At 40.9% G+C, this 13,165-nt stretch overlaps 1 protein-coding gene across 1 annotated transcript in view; it reads right to left on the reverse strand.

Moving 5' to 3' along the window:
• Positions 1-7,082: 7,082 nt before the first annotated feature.
• The window catches only part of LOC124951147, a 67,434-nt gene continuing 61,351 nt past the window's right edge, over positions 7,083-13,165 (reverse strand). The window contains exon 3 of the mRNA XM_047498978.1: positions 7,083-7,301. Coding sequence (XP_047354934.1) covers positions 7,083-7,301 — 219 coding nt within the window. The remainder of the gene's footprint in view (positions 7,302-13,165) is intronic.

Raw genomic sequence — 13,165 nt, forward strand, 5'->3', positions numbered from 1 at the left:
GCTTTGTAACGGAAAAAGCCAGAGGAAAGAGACGAGGAGTAGGTGGAGAAAGGTCGAGGAAGCGCTTTATTGCGACGAGCGACTAAGGTATTACGAAGAATAACGATAATGGCAATGATAATCATAATAGGACGAGGCAATGTCCCATGGACAATGTGTTATTCTCTATTATGCCGACGTACTACGCTACGAGCCGACCGTTGTAACGTCTAGAGGGGGCCCTAGATAGTCGCTTTAGAGATCCAACGAGAATGACAACGACAACGATGGCGACGATGCTGATCATTTTAGTAAAGGAGTAATCGCGGGAATGAGATTGAAATGCATTCAGCGCGTTCACGGCCACTTAGGCGTCCGCCTGGTTTATTCTCTTTATTTTAATGGCGACGAAGAAGGTGGAGCCAAAACTGTAGGTGGAAGTGAATCTGTAGAAAAGCTTGAGCAATGGAAACGCTCTTCTGTCTCTTTCTCATTCTTCTTTTCTTCTTCATCTTCGTAAATATATTCTTCTTCTTTCTCGTGTATCCTGTTGGCCGTATTTACCGAAGGAACTTTACCAAGTCTCAAATTGTTCGCTGGCGTTGATTTCTCGTTCTTGAGAGAGAAGAGTACAAGGGAGGTCGAAGGAGGAATGAGAGAGATAGATAGATAGATAGAGAGAGAGAGAGAGAGAAAGTTTGGATTTCTTTTCGCGCAATCGCAAGAGTATGGTTTGAAAAGAGAGAGGGTGGAGAACGAAAGCATAGAAGGAGTCGAGTAGTCGAGTAGCGAGTAAACGAAAGGAAGACTCTTGCATCCTCTTCGAATGATCTTTGCATAAACGATCATATTTTCGGTTCCCCTTTTCTTTCGTTTTCTTTTCCTCTCGACTTGTGTCGAATACCAGGAAAGTGCGCCGCACACGATGTTCCATTAATCGTTCGACATCACCTGTCTCTTTTTGTTTTTCTTACTTACTGCCAATAATGGAGCGAGTATACGATGTCCGTATAGAATCAGAGAACGAGGTATCCGTAAAGGACTTTTCGAAAATCGACATAATTAACCGAGTCGAAGAAGTCGACGAATTCGCGACATAGTCGCGTACGATCACGTACATAGGTGGGAAGATGCATCGAGCGTGTGAGAGAGAAAGAGAAAAAGAGATAGGAGCGACCGGTTGCGAAAGAACGCCGCGAGCTCGTAGCGGTCGTTTAAACGGAGCACAAAAGAGGTAGCCGCAGGCGGAATGAAATGGTACGGAATGCCAGCACCGTGTGAATTACATTCCTGACACGGGCTAAGCACAGCTTCGCCATCCCATAGACCTACCTCGCTGAACTTCTTCCTTCTTCCTTGTCTCTTTCTCTCTCTCTCTCTCTTTCATTTTCTTCTTCTTCGCCATCTTCTTCTTCCGACATGTTACTATAATACCATTTACTCGAACAAGCTTCGAGAGTTACGATTAATAACTTTTTTCGAGCTTTTCATAACAATGATCAGCATTCCTGCTTTTTGATTCTTCCAAAAATTGTATTAAAAAGAAACAAAAAAAGAAAAAAAGAAAAATAAAACAGAAAAGAAAAGAAAATTATCGTTTTACTTCGATATTTGTTACGATATTTTGTTAAGGAATTCATTCAAAAGATGTTTTCTAATGTAAATATTGCGAGTCGAGTTTCCTTATCGTATCGTCACGTAAATCCACGAAGAGTGGAAGAGATCGATTGGAAGCTAATCGATAGGATCGTTCTCGGCCTGCGGACATAACGGCACAACTGGAACGACAAGCATTTTTATAGGGTTGTAAAGATGTCAGGATTAAGTAACATTAAACGTCGATTCGTTGAGACACGTAACTCGGCGTACTTGAAGCGATAATGAATAGTCCATAGTACCAGGCTGTACGTACGATCGAACGATCTATCTTTTTCTCTCTCTCTCTCTCTCTCTCTCTCTATCTATCTATCTCTCTCTCTTTCTCTTCCATATCGTCGATGATATTCTATCGTGCACGATATTGCTGAACGACAGTATCGATAATTGCCAATCATTCGTAACGTGCCGCTAGAAATACGTTGTGCATTCATAAAGCAAACACAGGAGATGGACGCGAACAATAACGGTGTTTATTCATTGCTTGCTTCCCGTTAACCGAACACACGCGTCGCTCGATACGATGCAATTTTGCTTAATACCTGTCAAGAATCGTTCTATCAATGAGAAAAGAATTTCATTTATATATATATATATATATATATATATATATATATATTTCTTTTTTTCTTTCTCCTTCTTTTCTTCTCTTTTATCTCTTGATATTTCATGCGTATTAATTTCGAAAGAAATCGTAGAAAAAAAAATATTATTGATAAAGGATCGATTAATTAGCACTCAAACGATTTAAACGAATAAGAATACACGATATACGCGTCGTTCGATCGGATAAAATATTTAAAATATGTCGAAGAGTTCAATAGGCATCCCGAGAATTCTTCTTCCCTATGTATTTCGTCGCAGATATTCGCGTACCGTTCGCGTGAGAAAGAGATTACAAATCATTGGAAAATGCGCTTTATCCAGGATTCATCTGAAGGGGAGACATACTCGGCATAGAAGTTAATAGAGAATGAGAGACTTGCTTGCGGTCCTTGGTTGAGCCTGACCTTCCCTCTCAAGGAAAATACTCTTTCCATGGAGTCGTTAACCCGCTTCGATGTCATCGCTCGCGGACAGCCAATCCGTTGTCTCGCGTCTTCTTTCGCGGAATTGCGAATACACTTCCGCGTAACAAACCAGCATTCAGCTACGGTACGCCGGTGGTGGCAGTAACAGCAAAGAGCCCTGGCGAAGATCGTACGTTGCAAAGGGACTATGACACAACGGTTCGCCTGTACCGGTAATGCGAACACGATGCCAACCACTACTACTCGGCTCGATTCCTCTTAGACAAACGGACTCGACGGCTCGGAGAAGCAGCATAAACAGAAGAAAACGACGAAGAAGATGAGGAAGCGGAGGAGGATGAGGAGGAGGAGAAGAAGAAGAAGAAGAAGAAGAAGAAGAAGGAGGCAACTCGAGTAACCCGCTCTTTTACCGTTGCCGTGGAAGGACGCACCGCTTGACCTTTCCCTCGACTTCTCTGGCTCAAAGAAGACTGCCAGATGTCTCTCGCGGAACGTACCAACCGCGGATTAGATCTAGACATTCCGACATTTTTTTCTTAGATCAAACTGAACGAGATAACGTCTCTATCGAATTACGTCATGCAGCGAATGTAATCGCTCGCTCGCTCGCTCGCTCGCTCGCTCGCTTGCTTGCTTGCTTGCTTGCTCAGCGCCCTTCCCATCTCTCTTCCCGTAGACCACAGTGCGAGTTTCTTCTTAAAAGGTTACAACGTTCCAGGTTACCTCCTCCTGCGTCAAAAAATCAAAGACAAGAAAAATTGTTTATCTTCTTTTCTGTATTTCATTCTCCATCGATCGAAATGAAATATAATGTATGAGAAACAGTCTTGACACGATCGTGTTCGAAGACTATCGGAGAGATTTAATAGATTTAATATTGTAACCTCGATAAGAAAGAGTGCAAGTTATTAAGAAAAAAAAAAAAAAAAAAAAAAAATATATATATATATATATATATGGGTCTCCACCCGTAAGCCACGTTTCCCACGAAAACAACGGCGAAAGGGTGGACGAATCGCCTCGCGGTCGTTACCGCTTTACTGACGACGCCGATTCCTATCCTCCTCAATTACAGATCCTCAAGACGTGACTCGAGAAGCGACCCGAGGATCGTTTCACGAGTTCCCGATCCGACGGGAGAGGTCAACTTTATCGGGGTAACCGCCTACGCTCGCCGCATTAACAATACACGAGAAAATGTCTTACCTCTCTACCACCTCCTACCCCTCGAGGCTACGCCACGTCCGCCGGAACTCGGTACGCGAAATTGCGATTCGCCTTCGGGGAAAAATTATACCTCCCCCTCTTCTTCCTTCTCTTTTTCTTCTCCATTTTATTCTTCTTTCGTTCGATCGTAGCATCGATCTTATTACTTTTTCGAAGTAGTCGAGAACAATTCGACTCCAATATTCAACCTCAATGTATTCCATATTTTATTTTAAAAATTATCTTTACGTATCTCATTCATGAGAAAAAAAAAAAAACATTCTAAATGGAAAGTTATTTGATTGTTGTATTAATACGATTTTCCGATTACAGATTATATAAGTACGATTAAGAGGATTTTAAAATCCGTCGGAACGTTTGTTTTTCCTCGTACGATTATGTTTGCCGTTATCGAAACAATCGACCGGTAGCATTGGTTTATCGAATACATAGTATCCACTCGCACCTTGGCACCGTCTACGATACGACAATATCAATCAATTTTAATTCGTTTGGTAGCCAATGTGTGTGCTCCGTTTGTTTCTCGCGTATATTATATATCTGCTCAACTACCTCTATGTTTTTTTTCTCTTTTTCCCACTCTCTCTCTCTCTCTCCCTCTCTCTCTCTCTCTCTCTCTCTTTCACTTTCCTTCTCGTCCGGCAGTTTTGAAGAGGGTTTATCTCGACGTTGCGACGAGTCTCGACACACGCATCTCTCGGGTCTCTGAATCGGAGACGCATCGTGGAACGCCAATCAGCGCGAACCGACCTTGTTTCGTGGTTCGATACGATCTGACGTCCCACTGGCACCTACGTCAGTTCGTCTGGTATATATATATATATGCATGTATATATATATATATATATATATATATATATATATATATGACTCTTGGTGGCACCGCGGGGACGTGACAAATGATCCGATTTAACGAAATGCTCGTTCGAACACGCCGAGTTCGTTACCGTCTTCGTTATCGCGAGTCTACTCGGCTAAACTGAGCAAGCCAAGAACTAGCGCGATACCAACTATTCGTAGGTAGAGCATGAACTCGTCTAACTATCGCTTATGTCTCGCAAGCACGATTTTTATAAATCGAGCCGCAAACTTTGGCCGCACGTATGCCCTTAATAGTATCCTAATGGTCTTCTCTATCTTCCTGGAATTCGATTCGCTTTCGATCGTAGGATAAGAAAAAGAAACGAGTGGATTACGGAAAATCGCTGATGCGACTTCTACGTGTGTCCTCCTCAATGCTCTCCAGAAGATTCTATCTCGATAAAAATAAGAAGAGTACTCTCGTATCTGCATCTTTCACCTCCTCCTAACTCCATTTACGGATTTTACGATAAAGTGACGGAAGGCGTAAAATCGCCGACTAAAAGATGTAATTTCGTTCTACGTAATCCTAAAATGTTATTAAAGCAGGAAGCAAATAAGAATACCTTTTCATTGCTTCACTACGATGAAAGAGGCGCACTTTGAAAGTAGTAGAGATATACCTCGAGCAAAGTCACTTCTTTTTTAGATGAAGAAGGGTTTCGCATCTGCCTCGATGACTATGATCGTCTGACAAACTGACTTGTAATCCCCCTTTTTTTCTTTGGCTGCGGCGAGTTCTTCGTCCGGTCTTGGGCAGAGAGAGGTGGTCGATCGAAAGGGAAGAAAAAGGGAAGGAGAAAGAGGAGAAAAGAAGGTGGTGGAGGAGGAGGAACGCGGTGCTGCCCGATACGAGGTGCCGCTGATGACAGTGATTATTATATCTTGTTACCACCGGCGGTGCAGCTTGTGGCTAAGCACGCGGTGCGCTTTAACGCATCGTTCGCGCGAATCATTATCTTAAAGACTTCGACCGATACGAATCTTTCTTCTTACTCGCACGCCAATTTCAAGAGTCCCCGCTTGTGAACTATATAACAGAGAGGATAAATCTTCTCTCTTTGAACGTCGTACAAAAGGATTCGACTTCTTTCGAGAGAAGGATAGATAAAATAGATAAATTTATTCGCATGTCTACGGTAATGCTGAATAAGTACATTATGATATAAGAAGATAATAAATTATACGTACTTTATGGCTAACAAAAGACAAGCGTGCGAGCTTGTAATATTGTTTATAAGAAAAGAAAAAAAAAAGTAATAATAATAATAATAATAATAATAATGATAATATTACTAATACAGACTGTCTAGATATGCACAAAAAGAAAATGAGAAAGAGAAAGAGAGACAAAGGAAGAAATAATGTTAGACCTTCTTTCTCTTCTTCTTCTTCTTCTTCTTCTTCTTCTTCTTCTTCTTCTTCGTCTACATATTTACAACTTTTTTTCTTCTCGCAAATATTCTAGAGTACTCTGTTTCTAAAAGCAGGATAGAAACATGCAGAACGTAAAGGATGCGCGCTCACGACCGCGACCAGATTAGCTTGCCCCATTCAAGATTACCCACAGGATAGAATATAGTTAATTATATTGAATTTACCTAATTGGCGGGCAAGGCTATCGCAAGGTTGCTATCTTTGACCACGTCTCTATCTGCTCTCTGTAGCATCGAGTACCAAACTCTCCTCTTGTATACTCTCAATAGAATGCTCCGCCCGTAGAAAGAGAGAAAGAGAAAGAGAGAGAAAGAGGAAGGAGAGAGAGAGAGAGAGAGAGAGAGAGAGAAAGAAAGGGAAGAAGGGAGAGGGAGAGAGAGAGAGAGAGAAGAAAGTGAACTGTAGCGTTGGATGCACTGAGTAATTTCACGAACTTCGAATTGATATCGGTTTGGAACATCGAACGGTCCACGGTCGAACTTTGTCTTGACTTTTAATTAATAGGACAATTTCTCATCTAAACGATCAGTAAATGCGAATTTATAGGGTCGCTCTCGTATTTACGAAATGAGCTAAGTTGTATTAATTACAATATACAGGGTGATCCTAAGAGAGTATGACAAATTTTAAATGAAATTTAAGAAGAGAAAAAAAGAAATCAATTGATTTTTAAGAAATATACTTTATAATACAAATTACGATAGAAATGTTCATATTTGTCATAGATATTATTGATAAACCTGTTGATATTCATTTAAAATTATACTCCGTAAAATCATACCTAAATCATAAGTAATTCATTCGTTCTCCGTTAAATGATATAACGGGCAGGTAGACGAACAATATACAAGAATACTAAGTAAAAGTGTTATTATCTAAGAAAAATTGATCCTAACTTTTCGCACTTTGGCCGGAAGTCCATGGCACGGTTCCCGAGTCGATTTTCTGCCGCTTCCTTCTCAGAGCCTCGTCCGAAGGAAATCCGGTTGTCCCGCCGGGAGAGTAACCGCATAGATTTAAGAGTCGTAAATCTACGCAGGCTCGCGTTCGCGAAGGTCGACATGGGTGTGCTGTAAATCTGCGAGAAAGCTCGCGCCGCTTGAAGACGCGCTACAATGTTCCACGATATATTACTGAAATATGAAGCAAAATTCAAAGGCGAGAGAGAAGCGCAAGAATAATGGTCAAGCGTAAGCTTATGGCACGCGTATAGACGTATGGAATGGTTGTCGTAGATCGACCTGAGGGAAGCCGGAGTTTCCGAGAATTATAAACAGAGGTGGAAGCTCGATCTCATAGGAAAATATTAACTCAAGCAGGGGGAAAAGTTAGATCGACTTACAATAAATAGAATAAATATGACGCACGCCGTCGCTCCCGTTCGTACTGTCTGTATTCACTAAAGAAAGATAGATAGATGGATGAAGAGAGAAAGAGAGAGAGAGAGAGAGAGAGAGAAAGAGAGAGGCATAAGTGGGATCCAAATTGAATGAAGAGCTCGGCATCGAGCATAGCGCCGAGCCTTGGTACAAACTGTGAAGGGTGATATTCGAACGATGAAAGTGCCTTCTCCGACGACCATAGCCCGAGCTTTATTGTTTTCTGCCTGCTGGCCATCCGGTGTATATACTACCACACACATATATATACACATATAATATATATATATATATATATATATATATATATATTTCCGCGTGATATAACTATATAACATTGTCATATAGTAGTCCTTTCGAGTTTTAATAATTCCACGAGGTAGACGACAAGAGAGTAGGCTGAAGGATGCAATGTGGCAGGAGGATAGGGTGTGTAGGGACAGACATATCCGGTGTATATCGGCCCGATGTGCTCGCGGCCACGCAATATCCGCACGACTTCCGACCCACTCGAGACTGGATAAATAATTCATCGTTAATTTAATTGCATCCAACAAATGAAATTCGAAGTCATATCGAAGCTGTCAAGATAACGACAAACGAGTAGCGAAGGAAAATGGAAGAAGAAGAAGAAGAGAAGGAGAAAGAAAATCTGATATGATCTTAAAGAGTTCTGACAATCTGAAAATCTGCATTTAGTTTAATTTCTTCTTTCTCTCTCTCTCTCTCTCTCTCTTTTTCTCTCTCTTTCTTTCTCTTTCTCTCTGTTTCCCTTTTTATTTTCCGACAAAGAGAAATCCTTCTCATGATCATTTTATCATATAAAATCTTTTTGAAGATGCAAATCACATTCGATACTTTCAAAGTCGAATGCAATATCTGGGATCCTTCCTCTATCTACCCCTCACCTCCTTTCGTTCCTACAGAAAAGAGCTCAATAAAGGAGTTAATTTCGCTAGTGTTACACGGCCTTATAACTTTGGCTGGATAAAGATAGGCGCCTTTTAACTCGCGTCCTAGAATCATTATATGAGCTTTCGAGCGTCCGATGAGCGTCGAACTGTCCGGTACCTTGTGGACTCTTTTCTGGAGAAGATTAAAGGAACGTGAAGAGCTCTTTTTACTGTTCTCTTTCTCTCTCTCTCTCTCTCTCTTTCATACATACATATACGCACACGCACACACGTTCTCTCTAGCAGAGAAAAAGGTAGAGAGAGAGAGAGAGAGAGAGAGAGAGAGAGAGAGAGAGAGAAAGAGAGACTCGGCTTTTTGGTCCAGCGGCAAAGCTACGTCGTAAACCATGTCGCCGGTTTTCATGTAAAAAAAAAAGAGAAAAGTGCAGGCAATGGAAGCAAGAGAAAAAGCGACAAGAGAGAGAGAGAGAGAGAGAGAGAGAGAGAGAGGAAAAGAGAAAAAGAGAAAGGAACCGATCGTAATACGTGTGATCGTAATTTTTCGAGGCCGCGTACGGCCGCGAATGATTCATCCGAAAAGCCCCCATAGCGACTGACGATCGGCAATCATGATACCCCGCCGTGTGCTCTTGTGCCAGGGGTTAATAACGGCGAGAACGCTTTCAGGGAGCTATATCTCACCCGTACACCTCCTTAAGCGGCATTCACAATATCGAAATAACATCTTCCGGAGTTTATTGCCGACTCCAAAGGTCCTCGTCCGTGAATAGCGTTAAGCGCCGACTTCTGGTGAATCGTCCCACCGTAATTATAAGTCCATGTGCGAACGTTGAAAATGTGACTCGGTTAATCGCAATGATCGTAGGGAGATCGGATCGAGGCAATAAAGATTTTTACCGTTAAATTATGTCCCTATTCTTTTTACCCTTTTTTAATATTCCGTGTTTCTCGCGCGCTTATATTCATGAAAACTTGTGATATTCCTTAAGAAATACAAATACATTGTTAAAGGCGAGAATTAAATGGAGAGTTAGTAAAAAAAAAAAAAAAAATAAAAAAAATGGATAGAGAGAATTAGCGTAGAAACAGGAGTTTCTATTGACCACGAGGGACTTAATTACGAACAGACATATAGGAGAAGACTCCAGTCGTTCTATGGTCCGCGGAATTAGAGTTGAGAGCTATGGAACTTGACTCAAGATAAATGATCCGCAAACCCTAACTCCCGACGATGGATCGTAATAAATGAGCACCTTTAAACTTACTCCATAGCCAGGAAATACTGGTGTCCGAAGGAAAAACTCTCAGGCGCGAAAATACGCCCAATAACATACTTTAAACTTTACTGAAGTCTTGAAGTTTCCATCGTTAAATTTATTCAACGGATACGAATCAAAGTATAACTCAAACTTTACTTTTATATCTCTGACTCGAAAAATGTCTTCTCTTGGGTCTAAAAATATCCCCGAATGGTTATATCCGAATAATCTACCCTCGAGTATCTTACTTTTGAATTTCAATGATCGGACTGTCTTAAAAAGTTAATGCTGAAAATAAAAAGAAAAATATTAAATAAAAACAAGACCGAGCGAAATTTGTTTTGGCCGAGGGAAAAAAATAAAGCGATTATTTGATCAGAGGGGGGACATTCATTGTGAGAGACATTTTAACGGAGTTTCGACTAAGAGGAAGGCGCGAGACATTGAATTCGAGCGGTAGGTCGGCTTCTTCCAAGTAATCGAACGAAGGATTGAGCGAGTGACTGAGTGACTTACAATACCGATAGGATCTCCCTAATGATCGGACACGAAACTCCCACACGCATCCCCTTCATCGTTCCCTCCTACTGCTCTTCTTTCTCTTTCTTCTTGTCTTTCTCTTTCTCTCTCTCTCTCTCTTTCTCTCTCTCTCTTTCTCTTTCTCTCTTACTCGTCCTTCTGCCAGGATAGCGGCCGACGATCTTAAAACCGAGACCCTCCGAGCCCGGAGAGACGTTATCGGCTCTGGACGTTCTCGAACGCTGATCCTCCTAATTGTTGACACGCCGATCACATGCGAGGCCACGCGCGTGCACACGCACAAGCTTATATCCTCCTCGTAGTATAACAGTATGCTCTCTTCGCTTGTCTCCCTTCTTAATCCGTTTAACGGATCGAAAACTTTTGCAAACATTTTTTTCTTCCTCTGAAAAATGAATTAGGTTTTATTATCAGATAAACGCGTGTCTATACCTGTTCGGTCCAAAAGATACCTAAAATATGTCTATGCATGTATAAGTATATATATATATATACATAACTATGTAAATATATGCGAATCCCATGAGCCAAGAGGAATAGATTATTAAAAGGACTGACGACATGAGCGATGGATCGTTTCGTAAAACACGAATCGCGACATTCTCTATCCTTTTTATTTTATTTTATTTTATTTTATTTATTTTTTTTTTTTTTTTTCTTTTTTTTTTCTCTTTCCTTCGCTCGTCGTAAATACATAAGAAGAAGCATCGACGTCGTTCACGATTCGAAGAGATATATAATAAGGCACTTCCCTCGCGACGACATGGAATAAAATGAGAATTGTTAAGGATCTAATGACGAGGGCACGTTTATAGCAACGACATCTGAGATGGACTTCTCTTTTGGGATCCACGATGATTTCTCGACAGTAATCTTTCCCTTTAAGGCTGTCTCTTAAAACGAATACCGGTTCAATTATAGTTAAGTAGTTATAATTAGATGATTTCTGAATCATGATATTCTACCGCAATGATCGCGCCTGTTTATAAGACGATCGTCGTAAGCAATTGCCTTGAATTTTTTAACGAGTACCGGTCTAATTACTGTGAAAAATTAACGAGCATTTTTTTTCTTCCTCCCTCTTTCTCCCTCCCTCTCTCTCTCTCTCTCTCTCTCTCTCTCTCTTTCTCTCTATTTTTCTGCTCAATATATTGCCACTGATGAGATATCCATCGGTAATATAATTCTTTTCTTTTTCCTTCTTCTGAGAACAAAAAATGCATAAACATCTCTCAACGATCATGACCTCCCAGAATGCGTTGATAAGTGAGTCGTTAAAGATCGCTCGGGTCCAACGCTTAAACGAGCGTATTCATCGTGCTCGCTCGCTCGTCTTTGTGGACGCGCGAATTCTCGAGCAACGCATAGTCCTTCGAGCATTGGCTTGAAGAACCATTAAGAACGTCAAGGTTAGCCCAAGAAGATCCTACTCGTGAAAAGAGAGGAGTATAGAACGACGAAGAGTTATAATAAACTATGCGTTTTCTTTTCTTAATCTCATGACACGGAATAGCAATCGACGTTGGCACGACGAACATCGGTTGGAACGCAAATTAAGACGCCATTAAAATCTTTTCGTCTTCCATGCATCGGAAACTCTTTAAGAAAGATCTTGCGTAGGGCACATTAAACAGATGATACATCGGTGTAAAGTATTTTAGTAGCGCAATATACAGCTCGTTGTGATGCCGAACGACTTAAAGATTAGACGATACTAAATTAAACCGTATCTATCTTTATGTTCTCGATTCTCTTGCATGACGCGGGGATACTTTTACGAAATCGTGCCTATTAAAAAAGAATTTTTAACGAGACGAGAAAAATACCGTGAAACGTATGGAACGAGAAATTTACAATACTTCTTCTTTCTTTTTCTCGTGCCTTTGGTGTCGGTGATAAAATCGTTGATTACGAAGTAGATATTCCAATTCGTTCATATGAAAGAGTATTAAATCGATTTACGTTTCATGCTTTTCCATTAATAGATTTTACGTGAAAGCGACACTAATCCATTTCTCGTCTTCGTAAATCCATTAAGTGAAAGGAAAGTTATGGAAAGGAAATTAATCTCAGTAGAAAAGATTAACTTTGCTTTTTCCAATCTTTCTTTCATAGAAAAAAAAAAAAGTAAATATGTTTATACTTTTTCTTGGACACTCGATACTTATTACGATATGGTAGATCAAAAAAGAAAAAGGGAAGAGGAAAATTTCTAGTTTTCCCGGTCACGTGCTGACGACACGCGTCGTCATGTCGTCGAACACGTGCGAGCCATCGACGAAACCAGCGTCAACGACGACGTCTAGGTTTCCGGCGCCCCCTTTGGCTGTCGTTACGCCATGATTTCACTTTCCGTCTCTGTTTTTCGTGTTGACAGACTCGACGCACATATAACGATTCGCCTAAGCGCCACCAGTGGTAATAAGTTTCGATCGTGTGGCGACATTCTACGAAGCGGAAATTATTCCACCTTCAGGACACGTTCGAACGAATGTACGATTCATGGTAACCTATGCGAGTGGGGCTTCTATTTTAGATTTCCAATTATTCGCTTCGCTGTTTGGACTGCGATTCTCGATCTAACGATTATTAATGACACGAGATGGACGTAAAATGCAATTTCACGGGATATCCCGAAATCGAGGTAAAACGATCGAGGGATTCGCGATATATAGTCGTTACCTTTACTCAACGTGCTTTCAACCACGATTTCAACGAATTTTATTTTATTCTTTTTACTTTTTCGATAGAGAAATTCCAATTCGACCATCGAGATCGTTCACTCACTCGTCTACAGTTCCATGTAACAGAGAGAACAATTTTAATCGCTTCGAAAAATATCGTTAAATCTCGGCCCAAATCCGAATTCGTATCTGTAATCG

This window comes from Vespa velutina, chromosome 8, assembly GCF_912470025.1.
Source record: "Vespa velutina chromosome 8, iVesVel2.1, whole genome shotgun sequence".
Lineage (NCBI taxonomy): Eukaryota > Metazoa > Arthropoda > Insecta > Hymenoptera > Vespidae > Vespa > Vespa velutina.